General features: G+C 42.5%; 1 protein-coding gene across 1 annotated transcript in view; it reads left to right on the forward strand.

The window, feature by feature from the left end:
- The window catches only part of CD81 (CD81 molecule), a 57,823-nt gene that overhangs the window by 10,698 nt on the left and 26,188 nt on the right, over positions 1 to 20,937 (forward strand). Inside the window, exon 2 of the mRNA XM_083425792.1 lies at positions 14,565 to 14,679. Coding sequence (XP_083281918.1) covers positions 14,565 to 14,679 — 115 coding nt within the window. The remainder of the gene's footprint in view (positions 1 to 14,564; positions 14,680 to 20,937) is intronic.

Raw genomic sequence — 20,937 nt, forward strand, 5'->3', positions numbered from 1 at the left:
CCATATGTCAGGATAATTCCTGACATGTCCTGGTTTTTGTGTATAAAAACGGCGGCGCTGGTGGGGATTTTGCTGAATTGGCAAAATTTCAGGGAAAACCTGAATGTATGGCAACATGATGGAAAAAACAATTTTGGGGGCTTTCTAAAAAATATGAAATATGGCAACCAAATTTGGAATGTTTTGCTATTGTTAAGAGTATTTTTATTTTTGTGGATAGGGAGAGGATTCCTAAAAGACTTACCCACATCCACTTGTTCAAACCATAATTAGTTAGGTATGGTCTCTCTGGCCAGGTGAAGTCTATTTGTGGATAATAGGCAGCTCAAGGACTGCTTGTTTGGCTATCTAAGCTGTATCATGAATTGCCCTTTAGCAATGTGGAGTAAGTCTGTTGGATGATGAGAAGCATCATGGACATATTATCATTGTTATTAATCACCTTCCATACAGGTCTCACGGTGATGTACAAAATACAATTGGAAACAACCCAATTTAAAACAGCACAAAAATTAAAGGCAGATTTAAAAAAAATAAGAGAGAGACCATTCCATCCAGCTGAGAATGCTTGTTGGAACAAAAACATCTTCTGGAAGGTGCAGACAGTTGGACCCTTGTTATATTCCACAGAAAGCCCTGCTTCTAGGAATCAGCTAGTAGTTTCCTATTTTTATTTACTTGACACTCACCTCAAAGATTGATGTGGTTTATTTTCAAACTGTTGCCATTTTCAGTAGAAGTGTTTTTATTTTGTCAGCTTGTGAAAATTAACACCCTAATGATCCTTGGTCCAAGCGGTTAATTGAAGGCCTCCAAGATAAATTACTGAGATTAATAGTCACCTTGTATTGAAGTGTACCTGTTCCCATCCTCAGTTTAATTACTGTTAAGTAACAATTGGGTTGCGCCACATTTCCCAGAAACATTAAACCAGAGATGGCACAAAGGTAGAATAACAATTTCAGTCTAAGGTGTATCAGTACACTAGCTTTCCAGTGGTTGGGAGATTGCTGACTCTCACTGTGAAAAAAGGATCATGACTCAGCATTTGTTGCAGTCCCAGTTAAAGTGTCCAATGCCTACCTGTACATGCAATTTTATAATGTAAACCTAATTTTATTGGCATTTTTTGAGAAATGCTAATTTATGTAAATGGCATGTAGTATAGAAACTGTTTTGAAAGAATGCGAACATTTCACAGTATTGTGACTTTTGTATCATTTCTGGCAGATGAAATCAGACCTTGTTATTTGTGTCTTGAGTATGGAAAGGACAGTGTTCTTTCTGTGTTTAAGGGATCTTCCACTTATTCGTATTTGTGGAAACTCAGTGCTATAACACTGCTGTCACTGCGTCTGTCCATTTGTGTGGCGTCAGAAATACTTCAAATACAATCCAAATACTTCCTCGTGGGAAGACTCTTTTGTCCTCCTCATCCCAGTGTAAATTTGCCAAAACAACCTCTGTCTGCTAAGGACAACAGTGTCAGATTTCCTGCTTCAGATTTTAAAAGTCCTTGCTAATGTAGACAAAAAAACGTTAAGGTTGTTCATGAACTTGCACTTTCTCAGACGAATGGGTGTCCCAACTTGCAACTGTGAAGAACTGGTGAAACTATTTTATACCCATGCATTCCAGTTTTCTTCCCTCTGCTGTTAGTCAGCTATACAACACTGAGAGTAGTACTTTATATAATTCAGTAGCAAGATGAATATGTGTTACCTCAAGATGTAATCAAAGCACACATGTGCTTGGATGTGAGTGGTTGGCAGCTTGGCTTATAGATGCCTATCGTGGATGTACCATGAGTCTCAAATCATCTCATGCAGCTGAGGGCTTCTTACAGATGCCGTCTCATCTGGAGGTTAATATCATATGATGTAAGAATTAGCCCTTTACTCTAGTGGTTGTACCTACCCTTTCAAACTCTTTTCTGTGACATATTAAGCAGGCATCGCCTCTCCTTTTGGTGCCTGTTGACCACCTTCCTTTTTCAACAAGCCTTTTAAGCAGAATTTTCTGCCCCTGTCTCTATCTGTATCAGGCATGAAATTATTTATGTATACATTTATATTGTTGATGTTTTTATTATTAATTGCTTTGGGATGTTTTATGGGAAGCAATTCATAAACAACAACAACAACAAAACAAACAGATACAGGAATAAAAGCTCCCAGGGGCCTGTTTGTTGCAACACCCAGAAATGATTTTTGAGTGTGCTTTTTGAGTATCACGGAAGACCTGAGGGCTTTGTTTTTCTTTTCTCTGCTCCCTTGGCATGGCTATGGCTCTGCTCTATAAGCCCCACCTATAATGCAATTCTTGTCTTTTAGTATACAGTGTACAAGACTTTTAACTGAATATTGTGATGATTAGGGCTGGGAGATACCTGGATTTCAGCAGCACAATATATCACAAGTTAAACATTGTGATATTTCGATTTATCACGATATCTGAAATATGGCTGGAGCTATGTAGAGGTGAACACGGTGATGTCCTGGCAACTGCTACTACTTATGGGTCTAGGTCTAAAATTGATCCTTTTTTACTTACCTTTAACACATTGTTACAACTATTAATGTTATAGTACTGCTGTACCAGTAATGTTTAAATTAGCACATTTTCTCTCAAGTTAAAGCTGTAGAAATGATTAGTAGCATAGATATCAAAGGTTCCCTGAAAATTTAATTACATTATTAAACAAGAAAAAAGCAGATTTAATGTCACACTTTTAGATATTCAAATATTGAACAGCAGAGCAGGGTGGGGGGATTTCTTTTACTCTGAAGCAACTTGAAAGCCACAATCACACACAGAGAGAGGAGGAGGAGGAGGAGGAGGAGAAGAAGAAGAAGAAGAAGAAGAGGAGGAGGAGGAGGAGGAGGAGGAGTTTGGATTTGATATCCCGCCTTTCACTCCCCTCAAGGAGTCTCAAAGCGGCTAACAATCTCCTTTCCCTTCCTCCCCCCAACAAACACTCTGTGAGGTGAGTGGGGCTGAGAGACTTCAGAGAAATGTGACTGGCCCAAGGTCACCCAGCAGCTGCCTGTGGAGGAGCGGAGACGCGAACCCGGTTCCCCAGATTACGTGACTACCGCTCTTAACCACTACACCACGCTGGCACTGAAGAAGGGAAGGAGAATCACAGAGCAAGGAAGGAAGCAACTCGGAGGGGAAAGAGTTAACAAACAGAGAGTGCAAGCGAAACATTGCAGGGCTGACTGAGCTAAAAAACATGGGGATAAAGAAAGGGAGCCGAGGAAGCCTTTCTCCACAGACCCCTGCACCTCCAGGAAAGTTCCTTGCCATAGTGTCATGGCTCCAAATGAAACATCAGCTGGGCACACCAACAGAGGGGAGAGGGAGTCAGGGAGACAGTCACACTCACACCTACACCCACACAAGCAGTACAGTTTTAACAAGGGGCCGGGCTGACACTTACAAAAAGCAAAGTGTGAAGTGTGGGTTGGGTTAATAAAAACTCCCAGTGCTTTTTGCCGGCTGCTTCACAAAAACAAATGCACATCACACCACACCAGCGGGTGGAGGGAGGGAGACACACGTACACACTAGCACACCCACAAGCAATACACACACACGCAGAATGACAGAAGAGGGTCAAATGCCAAAGGAAGGTGTATGTTTTTTTACTAACCTGTTTATGTTTCTATGGGGGAAATGGGTTCCAGAAGTCTGAACCTGTAGGTTTCTCCTAAGCCAACTACCAGCCTGGGGCCTTGACGCAAGAAACGTGAGGGAAGAAGTCCCTGCTTGCCGGCTGGATGGCTGGGGAGACAGAGAGCTAACCATTTCTTAAAGCTCTGCTTGGCGATACATAGCTGCTTGGCAATATTGCAGTCAGCTTGCTGTAGTAATTTGTTTTGCTGCTGCTGCTGCTGCTGCTGCTGCTACAGAAGACAGGGAAGGTTGAGGCTCACAGTGACTGCTAAACCAGTTTTCAAAGCTCTGTTAAGCGGTATCTGCTGGGCGATTTTTGAGTATGCCTCCTGTAGTGATTTGTAGCTATTTCTTGATGCCACAGGAGGCAGAGTTGGAGGTTGACCGGGGTGGAATTAGCAAGGGCTGCAACTGCAGGAAGAAGCATTGGCTTCCTGGTTTTTCCAATATTTTGAGTTTTGAATACCACACACACAATATGCAATAAATTGCAAAGTCATATTTTTAAAAATGGTTATTACGATTTGATCTAAAACCTGATGTCAGATGATATATTGATTTATAGCACAGCCCTAGTGGTGATAAGTTTCCTTAGGGAAACTGCAAAATGAAATCTCTGAGCCACTCAGCCCATCAGGCAAGCATGAGTAAAGTTATTGCGCACATTTATCTCAACCCCCAGATCCCCAGTTGAGTTGTGGGTCTCCTACGATTAATGGCAAAACAATGTTTTCTGTTGTACTCTTCTATTTTAACTCTGCCTTCTGTCTGGTATCTTTCTTGATGTTAATATCAGTGCAAAAATGCAAAGAAACCAGGAGATCATCAAAATATTTTGTACTTAACATTTTTCCACTTCACAGCTTTCTCTTCATTTCAGGCAATACCTTCTGTCTTGTCACTGCTTTGCAAGTTGTTCCCCAAATGTCCACACACGCTAAAACAGATGTGTGAACCACCTTAAAACCTGCTGAAATTACATGGACCATAGGAACAAAATACTAAGTTGCAGAAGCAGGAAAATGTTCTCTCTTGTGTGTGAACCAAGTTGAAATAAAATGGCCAGGATGTCAAAAGCACTCAGATCTGGATGTCAAGACCCAGTGCTGAATATGGAGATCAGACAAAACTTTTAGGAATAATGGTAAAAACTCATTCATTCAGACCGGTGGTTCAGAAAGTAAATATGGTCTGCTATGTGACCTCCAGCACATCAAGCCAAACTTTTGAAATTTCTTCATTCCAGGAAGGTTAAGAAAACTTGACTGTTTGAAGGGGGTGGCAGCAGCTGTTTAATTAGAAAGACATGAATCTGCTTTCTACTAGCCCTTGGGGATGAAAACAATTGCCCTTATTTGCCCTAACTATATCATGTAGAAAATGCTCGAGTAAACTGGTTCTTTAAAGAGCTTCCCCCAAAGCAACTTACTCTTTATTTACAAAGGAGCAAAGCATCTGGTGTTCAAAAAAGATTAGATCGTGTCTGCTAGATTAGTATTTCTAAATTGAAGCTAGATAAATCATTATGGTGTTTTTTTAGTAGCAGTAATTAGCTGCTAGGACAAACTACCATGTGATGTAGCAATTATCTACCACTTGTAGTCTTTAATCAAGTTAGGTTTGGATTGAAGTAGAAGAAATTATCTTGGTTGTATAAACGAAAGACTAGTTTCTGAGAAATTGGGTGTGATGGAACTGAGAATGCTAAAACAGACTTCCTAAGGTTTAAATCTAGTTTGGGCCTGAGGTGAGAAGGGCAAGCATTTGAGGAAGTGAGGAGCATGGCTCCCAAGCAGCTTCCTGAGTTGAGGTAATTTATGTGGACAGAGAAAGATGAGAGGGTAGAGGAGGTGGTTGAGGTAGGAAGTCCTCCCTTCTTCTCTTCCCTGCCCCTCTGTGAGTTTTGAGGGGAAAATATGATTTAGAGAAGGATTCCAAATTGATAATCTAGCAATGCTGCAATAAGGAGAAGCTTATCACAGTGAGGAGTTCTGGTGTGCTGTGGGGCAGAGGCAGAAACCGAATGGATATTCACCATTTGAAGCACTGGGAGTTTGGTTCCCATGTTCTCCTAACTGGTTTTCCAAGTGTCCTTTAGGTAGACTGATTCAATCTCAAGAGCCAGTCTTGGTCAAATTTTTGTCAACATGGATCCTAGCTGGCCAATTTCATGTAGCATTATCAAGTTTACTTTTCCTTCTCCTGCCTCTCCCCATCACACCAAACTCTCAAGAATTTGTTCCATATTTGTGTGTGAAAGAGCTGTCGCAGTTCTTTCCGGGAAGCAATAAATCTTTGGCTGGAGAAAAGGCAATAAAGAAGGCACACAAGAGATGACTTATATGATATTGCATGCACAGGAACTCACATGCAGTCATGGGTAGCTTTTAAACCCTTCCTTACACAGCCTGCAAAGCTGTGTCATCTGTGCACTGTAAACTGATTTCCTTCCAGGCAATTTCCTGTCTGCCAACACTGTGGCCTTTCTGTAGGATTTCTTTACAGAACCAGCCAGGACCTTACATCACCGTCCTCCTTCCCTGCCTTCACTTCCCTGTAGGACAGTGATAAATATCTGACCAGGGCTACTTTAGTACACAATCTTATTTATTATTTTATTTTTACATTACTATTATTAGTAGTATTTTACAGTGGTACCTCGCAAGATGAATGCCTTGCAAGACGAAAAACTCGCAAGACGAAAGAGTTTTTTGTTTTTTGAGTTGCTTCGCAAGACGAATTTCCCTATGGGCTTGCTTGGCAAGACGAAAACGTCTTGTGCCTTTTTCTTAAAACCGTCAATGCATTCCTATGGGAAACCGTCAATGCATTTCCTATGGGAAACCGTGCTTCGCAAGACTAAAAATTCACAAGATGAAAAAACTCGCAGAACGAATTAATTTCGTCTTGCGAGGCACCACTGTATTTATGTATTTATACCCCACCTTTTCCCTTTTGGGGAAACTCCCAACAACTATTCAACTAGGTAATAATCATATACCAAAAGGCAGCTGAATAAAAACAATCCAATAGCAGCAGAAAAAAATAGGATGGCATTTAGCTAAGTTTTGCTCAAAGTAGACTCACAGAAATTAATGAATATGAGTAAGGTCCATTAATTTCAATTGGTCTACTCTGAGTATAACTTAGTTGCTTTTCACCCATAAGAATCCACTCATTTCCACTCCATCTTTCTCCAGCATTGCAGATATGTTATCATCTAAGAGAATTATGCCCTTCCCCAACAGCAGCCTCCCACCCTAGGGCCTCTTAAACCACTAGGATTTCATCCCCTGGGTTAGAATGAAGTTCTCTTTCTGGTAGACCTATTAAAGAGCAGGTTCTCTCCCTCTTGCAGGTTTCAGAGAATCCCACCAGTTTAAATGCAGGATCTCTCTGTAGTGGAAGGAGCGACAAGGTAGAAGGGAAAGCACATGTAAGCCTGAGGTCTGCTTTCTGATCTCTTTTAGAAAACACATAGTCTGAAAAAGACACCAGTAGCTTCTCTTGGAATACTTTACAACTTGTAACTTCCTTGTTGAATGTGTCTATCCAAAACCAGTCTGTTCTCAGACTGAAGTCCTAATGGTGCTGGAGAGGGTTGCACTGTTACTTCTCAAATTTTGGACATGATGCTATCTGTTGATACCCTGTAAATTGGGATGAGTGAATATAGTTCTTGGGTCAGGGATACCTGGCCTCAAATTTTGCTCGGTCACGGAGCTCCCTGGGTGGTCTTTGCAGATAGGGTGACATAAATCGCATGAAGGCTGCCCTAACCTCCTTGAAAGAACAAATGTGATGAGTAATTTTGCCTTTTAAAGGCAGAAGTGTTGTGTGTTCATTTCCTGTCAAAGAACTTTGTGCCACCATCTTGCATGATCTAACACAGGGGTTGGCAAAGCTTACCAGGCATGGGCCGGATCACTCCTGTGGAGCTCCTCCATGTGCCAGACTGGCACAGCAGAATGCTGGAAATCATGTCTGCGCATGTCCGTGGCGCCGGAAATCGCTTTGCACATGCCCAGATGCCAAAAATTGCACCTGCACAGAAGTGATTTTCGGTACCTGGGCATGCACAGAAGCGATTTCCGGAGCAGTGGAAGAGAGTCCCAGTGCCACGCTGGTTTAGCGCAGCGCGTGGGGACTCGGTTTGGGGGTGGCTCGTGGGCCGGTTAAACAGCCTCCGTGGGCCTTAGGTTGGCGACCCCTGGTCCAACACCCAATTTTCCATTTTCTATCATGCCTTTCCATTAATAAACTTTCACAGAGTGGCATACATTTTAAAGCAAAAACAGTAAAATGTTGTTAAGAAATAGTAAACGCAAGTGGCAGTCCTGAAAAAAGAGATGCAGTTCCATCATAGATTAAAAACCTCCTATAATATAATATAATTTGCCTGGTGCCATAATGGCGTAGATGAAAGCTGCACCTCCCTGGGGAGAGCACTCCGTAAGTGGGCTACTTTCTGGTAAGTCACTCTTACTAGGAAGAAGCATTTAACTTTGTAGACTTGGGCAGAGCTGTCTGCCCACAAACATTCTCTTTTGCAGCTTTCTCCTGAGATACTGGGCAGAATTACCCCAAGCCCTGGAGAATGAGCCTGGCAGTCTGCCAGAGTACCCACGGGAAAAGAAGAAAAGGGAACTGGGGATGTATACCTGACCTGAAGTACCTAGAGAGCAAGTCAGGAATGGAGAACTCTGCCTTTTGCCTCAAGTTCAGCGTTCTGTGTCTGTAAGGCAGACCCATTCCTTGGTCCACAGAAGTCTGAAGCTGGTCCTTGAAAGTTTAGGTCAAAAAGAGGGTCTTGTTGGAGCTGTGAGCTGTGCAGCCATCGAAAATTTGGGGTTTAAGCATTACTCTGGCCCAGTGTAACTCTATGGACAGGGGAGGGGTTTCCTGAATGTGTGAGTGTTGCAACCTCTCTATGTCTTTGTGCAATTGTTTATTTCCTGCAAGTTCCTGTCTGTCACCACTCTGTTTACACCGATATGGTTGAAGTGGAAAGGACATGATTCTGGTTATCTGAATACTCTTTGAATCATGAGTTTACCTATGGAGTTCTCTAAAGGACTTACTGTCTATGTGGGGGGGGGGGATCTTACAGGAGGATTAGCATACCAATACTAATACTAATATTAAGTATTAGGAAATCAGGATACTTATGCATACTTTCCAGCTCACATTTAAGATAAGGACTAGTAGCAGGGTCTAGAGAGTTTATAATGGGGTCTCTTTTTATATCAAGTTATGCCTTTTATCCTGATGCCATGATCTTCAAGAACAAACCATAGAAAAAGTTCACATTGACATCCATCATTACAGTAGCTTCCTACCTAGAAGGACAAAATTTGGGGCTGCTGCCATAGCAGAGCCCCCACCTCCCATAAATGCTCCTTTCTGCTGGCAGATTTTGGCACAGAGGTGACTATGTACCAATCTAACCCCCTCCCCAAAGCCATCACAATCAGGAGAGGGGTTCAGATTGCAGCCTTAGCCCAGGAAAACTTATTTCACAATTAAATGTTAAGCCTTACAGGTATCACAAGATTTGTTATTCTGTTACTATAAAAACAACACACTCTGCTAATGCTCTAGAAGGGTCATTCCATGTCAGTTCAACGTGGTCATGCCACCCACCGTCTGGGATTTTGTACACCATTCCCTTATGGTTGAAAGAAACCCCCTTAAATTTTTCCCCTCTGTCTCAAACAGTTTTAATTTTATAGAACTTCAAAGTTTCGTGAAATCTGTGTTTCTGTCCCTCTTGAGATCCTCGGCCTTGTGTGCATTTTATCTTTTTTCTCCATAACTAATGATCAGATCTCGTAGAAATTTTACAGAGAGATCAATAACATGATGAGGATTTCAGGAAAAAATAAACCAGCACTCAAAAGATTTTATAAATGCCTTAAAAATGTATAAATGTAGCTTTTTTGATGGAAAAACTAGGTTTAGAAAGCCTAAATTTTCAGCGTTAGGGCACAATGCTATCAGAAGTTTTTGATGGTGAAAATTATTGCAAAGACATGCTCTTTCTCAACAAAGAATAAAATCTTTGGGTCTCTTATGTCTTGGAACAAAATTTTGTGTTTTTTGGACATCGTGGGGGGAAAATGGCTACTGGGTACAACTTTCCTACAATCCATAGCTGTAATAGAAAAAAATAATGAAACAAAGTTCATCTTAAAATCTAAAATAATATTGGTTATTACAGGGTTGTTTTTTTCAAAAGCGCAGGCTTGTTTTTCATTTTTGCGGTATTGTTCTCTGTGTAAAATTTCAAAGAGAGCAGATCATTGGTTATGGAGAAAAACACACACAAAGTTCTAAGACACTTTCATTTTTGAGAACAGTCTCTATGCTGCAACATATAAGGAAGGGTTGCGGATAATTCTGGGTGTAGGGCAATCATTTGCTTCTCTCTCAGTCCCTGCTACCCTCCCTTTGTCCAAAGCTGCTTTCCCCACAGAACTGCAAATTGCACACTGGATATAAAATAATTTTTAGGTGTGATTAATGCTATACAGTGCTTGAGTGCTCTGAGAGGATATAAAGGGGTTTAAAATGCATGTTTTGTAAAAGAAAAAAGGGGAGAGACCCCATGTCCTATTGTAGGTTATCTCCTTGTTTATAACCTCACATTCTGATTTACTGGCCTTAATTAAAATTGTCCTGGCTTGGGATTGCCATGTTAACAATGCCTCCCTAATAACCATGCTCGCATGCATCACACAATGGACAGTTACCTCTTGCATGTATGCATATCTGCTACCAGTTACCACAAGGTTCCTGTGAGATTTCACAGTTCTGACCAAAACGTTGAGCTGTTCCTTCAGCACAAGTGAAATAAAGGCTGCACTTTGCTCTAAGTGAAGGAAGTTGCTAGGATATTTCATGGCATCTTTCCCATGTTCCGAAACCTTCATTAGTCTTAAAGAGCCAGATGCAGATATGAGATAGGTATCCAGATTTTTCACTCCCCCTAGCAGCAACTTCTCTGAAGCTTACAGGAATGTATTGCATTCCCTGCTTGGTAGTCTGTTTTCTTCTTGTTGGAAGAGCCACAAGTGAGGGTGGTTTCAGTAAGCCCGCTGAAACAAATGTCTTATTAAATGAGCGTACAAAATCTGGTTCTGATGGTTACCAAAGAGAAGGTTCTATGTACAGTATAGGTGCTGCTGAATTAAATAACTTGGAATTTGGTGAACTGGAATCCGGTGAATTTTCTCGGGGTAGACTTTCAGAGAAGAGATGCAAGGTGGGACAAACCCATGTAGCAGGTTGTTGTGGTAATCACATTCTATTTCAATGCCGCCTTTTTTGGTGCTGAAACATTGCAGTGTAAACAGGAAGGGTGAATGCTGGGTTTCTCTAAGTCACAGTATATCTGGGGCTGCAATCTTAACTTGCACTTACGTCCAAGTAAAACATGGTTAGGATCAAGTTTTTGGGTTGCAATCCTACACACATTTACTTGAAGAGAAGTTGCATTGCAGTAAGTGGGACTTTGCAAATAGATATCTTTGGCATAAGGACAGGAGATTTATCCTCTAAATCCTTTTGAAATTTTGACAGAAGACTCTGTTTGAGAATAAAAGTGAACAGAAAGCAAGGACATATTTACAGGCTGTATCCACATTATGTTTATCTTGAAAGCTGGATTTAAAAGTGTACGGAACATTGCACTGTTTTCTAGCTCTGCGGTGTTGCTCAGGCAGCTGAAGCATTATCTTATTTGGAATATGGAAAGCAGAATTGGACACCTGGAACAGCAACTGGAAAAAACAGTATGCCAAAGCTCAGACCCATTGCAGTGTGTTTTCAATTTGTCAGAATTCTTGCCGACTCTGAGTGGAAAAAGCAAAATTGCAGTCTGCGCCAGTGTTTAGTTTTCCTCTTGGGTTTTTTCTTTTTTATGAGCAGCTCAGGGCTGTTGTTTTGTTTGTCAGATGGTGAAATAGAAGCCAGAATTATGGTGGACTTGCCACATGTCTACACACTGTGCCTTTAAATCACATTCAAAGATGGGAGGGAGGGGAATGCTCCTCACAAACAGCAATGTATAATACTAAACTCTGCTTCCATCTTCTTTAGCGTGAAATCTTTCTTTCTGTACTGCAGAGGGAGATTCAGTGCAGCTGTACCACATACCCCTTTTAACAAGCTTGGGCCGGGCATTTCCCATACTTTTGTCTCTTTTTACCTTTCTTCTCTCAGCTGTTCAGTGTCTTTTGGAGTCCAAATTTAAATATCCTTCATGCCGTGTTTACAGTGGTACCTCAGGTTACATACGCTTCAGGTTACAGACTCTGCGAACCCAGAAATAGTGCTTCGGGTTAAGAACTTTGCTTCAGGATGAGAACAGAAATCGCACGACAGCGGCACGGCGGCAGCAGGAGGCCCCATTAGCTAAAGTGGTGCTTCAGGTTAAGAACAGTTTCAGGTTAAGTATGGACCTCCGGAACGAATTAAGTACTTAACCTGAGGTACCACTGTATTTTGCAAAACTAGACTTAGTTGCCATGATTTTTGAATTGCCTTGCTTTTGAAAATACCACTCCTTGAATGGAAGACGCTATGGGAAAAACTGTGCGACTATAATCCTGGTCTGGTATCTCAGAGAAAGAACCAGTATTTTAAAACTGGATATATCTTGTAGCCGGTAAAGACGTTGCACTAGAGAAAGCTACAGAGATGTGAGATGTGGGGAAATGATAATGTTTTTGCGGCACAACCCCAAGTTCCCACAGCACCACCTTATGCCAGGTGCATTACAGCGCTTCGGTGCACACCTGAATTATGCAGTTAAAATATAGAGACTGTGTTGTTGCAAGGCTAAAAATGAGGAGGAAGAGGAGAGTGGTGGCAGAAGGATGAAGTAAGTGGTGGCCAGGTTGATTGCATCCACCACTCCATGTTCACCTTACTATGAGTGTACAAATAGGAGTGGATGAGTGTGTGGCTGTTCTTTGTGGCTTTTGGTGTTGTCCATATCCAGACTATGGCTTGCTTGCTTGCTTCAAGCAAACCGCATGTGGTAAGCCAGAAATCAACCAAGGTTTGTTCTTAGCTTATTTCTGGCATACTGCTAGTTGGACACACCTGACAAAATAAATTTGAAAAATAAAAATAATGAGAAGCCACGCTGTGACCTTTTTGAGCCCCAAAGGTGCTCCATGAGGGAGAAGCCCATGGCAGGAAGGAGGTACATTGGTACTTAGAACAGTATACAGCATAAGGCTCGTCTAGACTTGTTCTGGTCCCATGCCTAGAAAGTGTGAGTCTGAGTGGTTTCTGCTTGTCATGCACTTTCCAGGCATGGGTTTGAGCAGTTTTGCCCTTCCCCCACCGCTTTTCCCTGGGAAATCTACTCTTCAGCAATAAATTGGAGGAAGCATCAGTCCCGAGAAAATCCTATTGATGTTTGCTCTGATTCAATGGTAAAGATCAGGCTTCCTTGGGTGAAAGCGGTGGGGCAAGGGCAAGTCTGGATGTGCCCAAATTGGTTGTGGCATATTGGGACATGAAAACAAGGCCAGTGTCTAACTTCTCTTTGCAAAATCTATGTCACTTCCCTCAAAAAGCTACCCTGAGGCTTTCAACTAATGAGCCTCACTAGTGGACATCTCTGCAAAGACTTCTGTTAGTGCAACCGTGTTTTTCGCTTTCTTGCCTTTTCTCCTCCTCACCCCAAATTGCCGGCTCCCTTGGCCTGTGGAGTGAGATGAGCGTGCAACTCCAGAGTTGGCCGCAACTAAACCTAACGGTCAGGGGTACCTTAACTTTACCCCTACCCCTTTATGTAATGTTTCCTGTTCTGCTTCAAAGAAAGACCAAAAAAGAAAAAAATACAGACTGCTTAAGCTGGCTACTTTAATATCCTTAAAGCTAAAAGTAGACAGTTTAAGTATACTTTTTTAAAATAAAAAAAAATGTGTATCATAAGTTGCCATCATGGGGATGTGCAAGAATGATTCAAGATGCTGAGACTCCACCCCATGATCAGTAGCAGGATTATTCAGCGACACCTGTAGCTTCATCAGTCATTGCCTATATATTTTAAAGAATATGACACAATGATCAATACAAGTATCCTAGCATAGGGTCTTCATGAAATGAAATTCTTTGAGCCATACTACACTTCGCACATTTTCTGATGCTTCACAACAAACACACTTTTGGTAGTTAAGGCACTGGAAATGCTTTTCTGCTACTTGAGTGCCATTGTCATTAATTATGTGCTAATGTAGCCCCCAGCTGATACCCTAGGACATAGATTCAAACATAACTTTCTAATCTCACTGGGATGAAAAGAACCCTATCAATAAGTGTCTCATTTGGGTTGCTGGAAGGAAATGAATGACTAAGTCAGCCTGAGGATTGTGTTTGGATATGTGTTTGGTACAGATGAGGTCTTTTAAACAAAACTGTAACCTCATTTCATCTCTTGAGAGCCAGTGTGGTATAGTGGTTAAGAGTGGTAGATTTGTAATCTGGGGAACTGGGTTCGCGTCGCCGCTCCTCCACATGCAGCTGCTGGGTGACCTTCGGCTAGTCACACTTCTTTGAAGCCTCTCAGCCCCACTCACCTCACAGAGTGTTTGTTGTGGGGGAGGAAGGTAAAGGAGAATGTTAGTCGCTTTGAGACTCCTTCGGGTAGTGATAAAGCGGGATATCAAATCCAAACTCTTCTTCTTCTTCTTCTTATCCCTCATCCCATCTCATAGACCCTGCCCACATTTGCCTGGGTGTTTGGTGCATCTTGGGTGTGTGACGAGGTTTGGAATGTTTTGGTGAATCATTTTATGGCATGAGCAATCTCTTTTCCCCCATTTATTTGAAGGGGTCGTGTTAATCTGCCTTCTTAAATTTCTTTTCAGCTGGCAGGAGGAATAATTCTAGGTGTGGCATTGTGGCTTCGTCACGATTCGCAGACCTCAAGTATCTTGGAATCGAGGCTAGATGACCAGCCGGCTCCTAGCACATACTACGTTGGTAAGCAGGAACCATGGGGGCTGGAGGGGGCTGGAATGTTGTAAGAATGAGACGGGGTGGAAAAGCGGTTTGTTCCTCAACAGCTCTCTGGAACATTATCTGCCCTTAATACAACAATGCAAAAAAGAAGGAGAGGAAAAAAGAAGAGAGAATAGCTATTTTCTATAATGGCAAACATACATATTATAACTTAACTAAACTTCCTACTGAAAGTGGTGCAGCTGTTGACTCTGTTGACTTTTTGCTTTTGGACACAATATATAATCCAGGCTAGTTTGAACTAACCTGCAAACAGAGCTTTGGGTTACAGAGTGCAGACCGTCTCCTAGCCCCTTTTGGAGCTTCGTATCATGCTCTGTGCTAAAAGTGCATGCGAAATAATTGTGTAGTGTCCAAAACTCAAACACCCAGAATCTGACAAAGTGCCTATATCTGTGGCACTTCTCAGTTTAAGAGGTGAATCAGCCACAGCAGAAACTTCTGCATTGTTATCAGTAACCTAACAGAGCACCTGTCCATAGGAATACCTTATTACATTGTATCTTGTCCCTGATGTTCCTGTTTTCTTCTCATCTTCTGACCCCACCACCACCACTTTTGAAGTCTACGTCCTGACTCCTTTACATTTCGCCCGCCCTAGGTTGCTTTGCTCTGGTGTTCTTGCGTGCATTTACAATTAGTCAGTCTCAAGCACTGAGAGATCATGTTTCAGCCCAACGGCTGCATTCCCTTTTGGGCAACCACCTGTGGGCCACATGGCAGTGGTGGGTGGGAGCAGAGGCCAAAGTGGCCAGAGGAGCACATGTAAATTTCACCACCTGTGAAGTTTCTGCACACACACACCCTTCTCTGCCCTCCATTCAGACAGACAAGAAGCTTTATTAGAGCTCAGGGACACATTTCTACAAGGTGAAGACCTTAATATGTGAAGTAGGGCCAGTGAGAGATGTGACCTGGTGAGAGTTCTGAGGGCCAAATGGAGAAAACTGAAGGGCCACATTCAGGTTGGCCTGGTTTAGCTGCTTTATAGAAGTAAGCTGCTTGGCTGTCTGAGATGAGTGCTTTAACGGCTGATGGAAAACTTGACTGTGACTGGTTGTGATGTCATAATTGTGTTACTTTTGTTTTATTTTCATTTTGTTGTACTTTTCATTTGGTTTTAATCCCTGTAAAATGCTCAGAGAACTTCGGTTACAGGAAAGGCTGTTGATTGTAAAAATTGAATAAAAATGCTCAGATTTGAATTGCAAGGCTCTTGAGCAACCTTTGACGAATTTAGGATAAATGGTAGCCCTTTTATGTAAGGCACTGTTGGAAGTGACATTATCTTGATTTATACCAACTGAGGAGCTTTTAGAGCCTTTTATCAAAAAGCAGGAGGCTTGTTTGATAAATATGCTTCAATATTGTTGAACCAAATGGAATAGAGAAGGTTGATCCTCTTGTGCAATGAGTATTTTACTCAAAGGCAAGCATTTCTTGAATGTGTTGAGTCTGGGATAGGGCGGGGGTAGACATTCAAGCACAGTCATCTTTTCCCACAGCTGAATCTGTATAAAGTTCTATGCATACCACCTGCTGCTGAGCGTGCGGGGAACTTGTGGCCCTCCAGATGTTGCTGAGACTCCCAACATCCATCATTCCCAGCCAGCATTGCCAGTGGTCAGGGATGATGGGAGTTGTGGTCCAGCAACTTCTGGCATGCCACAAGTTTTTCCTGTTCCTGCTCTATGGACTTTGTTGGGGGTGGGCTGGTTAGTAAATCCCGCACTGGTTTTAGAAGAGGAATAGAACAGGAACTCTCTCTTTGACTACCTGTCCTAAAGCTAGTAACAGGAAAACATAGCAAAAGTCCCAGCGCTTTCTTCCAAAACCACATTGGGACGTTGGGGCAGCAAGGCACAAGGAGACCTACAAATGCAATGCAGATCAGTGAGGGCCCACTTGGAAGAGGCACTTGGCTGGTGAGAGAGGAAGGAGTCACTTGCTTCAGGATCCTAGACATCCCTGCAACCAGCACTGGATTTAGGGCAGTGTGGGTGGTTCCCCTGCACAGGGTGCTGAGCCGAGGTGGCGCAAAATTCATTTGGGAGTGCCCAATTTTGGCCTTGCTCAGGGCGCACCATATTACCAAAGATTACCAACATTCACCCCTGCTAGACCTTTGCTTGCATGCAGCTCTTGCTCCAAGCCTTTGAATAGTGAGGAGCTATGGCTCTGCTGAGGAAGATGCAGAGCAGCTGTCTTCAATTGCAGTGATCAACGTGACTCATGTTCTCCAGGCTTGCCTGCCTGGATAAGTGTACTTAGGCTTAATATGATCTCTCTCATTTTTGTAAGTAAATCAGCCAGACTGCTGACTTGCTCAGAAGCAGAGCCCTTTTTTGGAATCATCCATCTCTGCAGGAGCAGCAGTCCAAAGCTTACAGCGCATTAAGCTGTGCAGAGCATCTGCTTTTGGTATCCCAGTTTCCTCACACAGCTTGCAAGCGCCACCAGCACTGAAGTGTGCCTCAGTGCCTATTTCCATGATTTGTTTTTTTTGCATGCTGCCCACTTGCTTTTTGCACTGATTGGGAGAATATGATGGCTTTGAGTCCTGTGTCGTGGATGTGGAGCAGCATGGAAACAGAAGGCAGAAAGACCAGGAAGTGGTGTGGTGTGGTCAGGTCAGCAGGTTATTTCTCCAGAATTTCTGCCCTATTGAAGGAAGCAATGTCTTTCCATATCTCTCTTTTGCCAGTATTTGTTAAACATCCAGCAATCTGCTTCCTAGTAACATTGGAAATATTCCTAATATGCCTGCCGTGTGTGGGTGTGTGAGAGAGAGAGGCTCAGATACCTTATTAATAGAAGCTGATATGGCAGAGCTGTGAGCGACAAGAGTTTTAAAAGCGCAGCTGAATTAGCTTCTTGTGTTCAAAAACATATGGCCCACCCTCTTGTGGAGCTGCCAACATGTTGCTGTGTGAGAATCATGCAGAAAAGGCGCTGCTTGGATTCCTCAGGGTTGTTTTTTAATTTCCATTCAGTAATAAATAGCAGACCATTTTGTTCAACTGTTCTCAACCCGAGCCTCCCCAAGTCTGGAGCCTCTGATGGCTTCTAATTGAAAGATTTGTTTCCAGACTTGCCACACCCTGCTTTGCTCTAGTGACTCCACTCCTCTTGGCTATTCCTGGTTCACGGAGAGAGAGAGGAAAAGAGGAATGTTGTCCAGTGAACTTAAGGATATGTGCTGCTCTGCTTCCACATCCCTTGTATCATTTCTCAGACCTCAAACATTGGAGCATTTCTTTCTTTCTTTTTTTAATAATATTTTATTAAGATTTTCACATAAGAAAAAAAGAAAAATACAAAAATAAAAACAAATAAAGACAATTCAGTTTTCATAATATATCTTGCATTTGCTTATTTCCCGGACCTCCCCACACCTCCCCTCTCTGTATTCCAGTTCAATTATTTATTCAGCAAATCCATTCCCTCTCCCTTATCCTTATCCTGATCTTAGTATACTATACCTTTAGCTTTTCGTCTATTAACCTTCCGTTTTTCCATATTCCTTCATCCCATTGTTACTAAAAACCCTTTAACCTCAATCCAACATCATTCTAACATTCATTAATTTTATAGTATTTCTGTAAATAATCTTTAAATTTCTTCCAATCTTCCTCCACCAACTCTTCTCCCTGGTTTCGGATTCTGCTGGTCATTTCCGCCAACTCCATATAGTCCATTACCTTCATCTGCCATTCTTCCAATTCTTGTGTCTTCCAATACTTCGCGATGAGTATTCTTGCTGCTGATGTAGCATACATAAAGAAAGTTCTATCCTTCTTTAACACCAATTGGCCAACCATGCCCAGGAGAAAGGCCTCTGGTTTCTTTGGGAAGGTATATTTAAACACCTTTTTCATTTCATTATAGATCATCTCCCAGAATGCCTTAATCCTTGGGCACGTCCACCAAAGGTGAAAGAATGTACCTTCAGTTTCTTTACATTTCCAACATTTGTTATCGGGCAAATGATAGATTTTTGCAAGCTTGACTGGTGTCATGTACCACCTGTATATCATTTTCATAATATTCTCTCTTAAGGCATTACATGCCGTAAACTTCATACCTGTGGTCCATAACTGTTCCCAGTCAGCCATCATAATGTTGTGTCCGACATCTTGTGCCCATTTAATCATAACAGATTTTACCATTTCGTCCTGAGTATTCTATTTCAACAGCAAATTATACATTTTTGACAAATTCTTAGTTTTGGAATCTTAACAGTTCTGTTTCCAATTTTGATTTTTCCACTTGGAAGCCAATTTTCTTGTCCAATCTATATGCCTCCATTATCTGATAATAGTGCAGCCAATCTTTTTTAATTTTTCAAAACTCTGCAATTTCAATTTATCTCCCTCTTGTTCCAAAATTTCCCAATATTTTGGCCATTTGGCCTCCATATTGAGCTTTTTCACAGCCTTCGCTTCCATCGGTGACAGCCACCTTGGGGTTTTATTTTCAAGCAGGTCCTTATATCTTATCCAGACATTAAACAGTGCTTTCCTGACAATATGGTTTTTAAATGCTTTATGCACTTTGACCTTTTCATACCACACATATGCATGCCATCCAAATGCATTGTTAAAACCTTCTAGATCCAAAATGTCTGTGTTTTCAAGAAACAGCCATTCTTTCAACCAGCAAAAAGCTGCTGATTCATAGTAAAGTTTAAGGTCTGGCAGGGCAAAGCCACCTCTTTCCTTTGCATCTGTTAATATTTTAAATTTTATTCTTGGTTTCTTGCCCTGCCAGACAAATCTAGATATATCTTTCTGCCACTTCTTGAAACAATCCATTTTGTCAAACCATTGGAGCATTTCTGCATGTTAGAACTCAACGTAGAGCTGTCCTCTGCATAAAATATCCTCTGTGCTGTATATTTGCAAATTCACATGCCTGTTGCTTAATTGGTCTGCTTCTGCAATGCGAAAGGAGAGGGGAGGTCACCGCATATGGAACGTGTTGTTTCATTTCTCTTGTGAGGGTGTGGGAATGCAGGAGGGGGAACTTTCAGCTTGTTAGAAGATGCATGAACTGTGAGCTGTGCTGAAAGACTTCTCTCTCTCCCACCCTCCCCCCCATCCCAAATCTTTCCCTCTTCTTGTTTTCAACAAACATGCCAGCAAGCAAGCAATATTTTCCCTCCCCTCTTCAACTGTGAATTCTAGAAACGTTTAAAAAATAAAAGCTGAGCTTTCAAGGAGTCCTGTATGTTCCATCTGCTGAATCCTGTGGTTTTTAAGTTCCATCCGAGCCTTGGGCTATAAGGGAGAGAAGACAGCATTAACTTTCAGGGTAGAGTGCGCAGCCTGCTACCAGCCCTGTGCTAACAAGCCGTGTTTTGATAGCTGGCTTTGCCTACATGAGATGGCCTCTGAAGCGACCATTTTGAGGGAGTGGGTTTGTAGTGTACTGAGATCAGCACAGTGGCGAGGAAGTAATAACTGGGGAGGAGGAGGAGGAGCAGCTCAGTGCAATCACTTTTGCCAAAGCCCTTACGAGCCACGGATGGAGGATGCAGTGCGGAGTGAGTGGGAAGCAACAGGCAGCTGTGAGGATTAGGAGCCGACTAGGGGCAGACATTTGTGGTGTGTGTGCTGGGTGTGTCTGTGCGGGATGGCTGCATCTCCCTTCTCAGAAATGGAACTCCCTGCCTGGCTGCAGAGAAGCCTCCCACCCCTATGCTGCTTTCTGTGTTTGTTCTTCGGCAGCTCCTCATTCCATCTTGGCAGAGTGAGTGGAGCAGCTGGATGTCTTTTTCAATGCTAGCAGGAGGGGTGTGTGTGTGTGTGTGTGTGTGTGTGTGTGTTTCCCCGCCCCCTCCTTCCACCGCAGCTCTGGCTGTGAAGGCTGGGCCTTCGTGCCACGGCGCCTGTTTACCGTCAGCTAGAGAAAGAAGAGTTCCTTCTCCTGGGAGTGGAGGAGGGAAGGGCCGGGCAGCGATGTGAAATGGAGGGCGGCAGATGAGGGCAGAAAAAGAGAAGCTTTACCCTCAATGATACAGTCCCAAGGCCTTTCCACAATGGTATCTGGCTATGAAGCCATTGCTGCAATGGGCAGTAGCTGCGGTCTTGGTTAACGTATCCCCCAGCTCATAAAAAAAGCTTGAGATCAGGGTGTCTCTCTGCCCCTGCCAGACTATATATATAACCTGTCATGAAGATGCATCCTCCTAGTATTTTCTCCCAACATTTGCTTTGA

This window comes from Podarcis tiliguerta, assembly GCF_965153285.1.
Source record: "Podarcis tiliguerta genome assembly, chromosome: 1".
Lineage (NCBI taxonomy): Eukaryota > Metazoa > Chordata > Lepidosauria > Squamata > Lacertidae > Podarcis > Podarcis tiliguerta.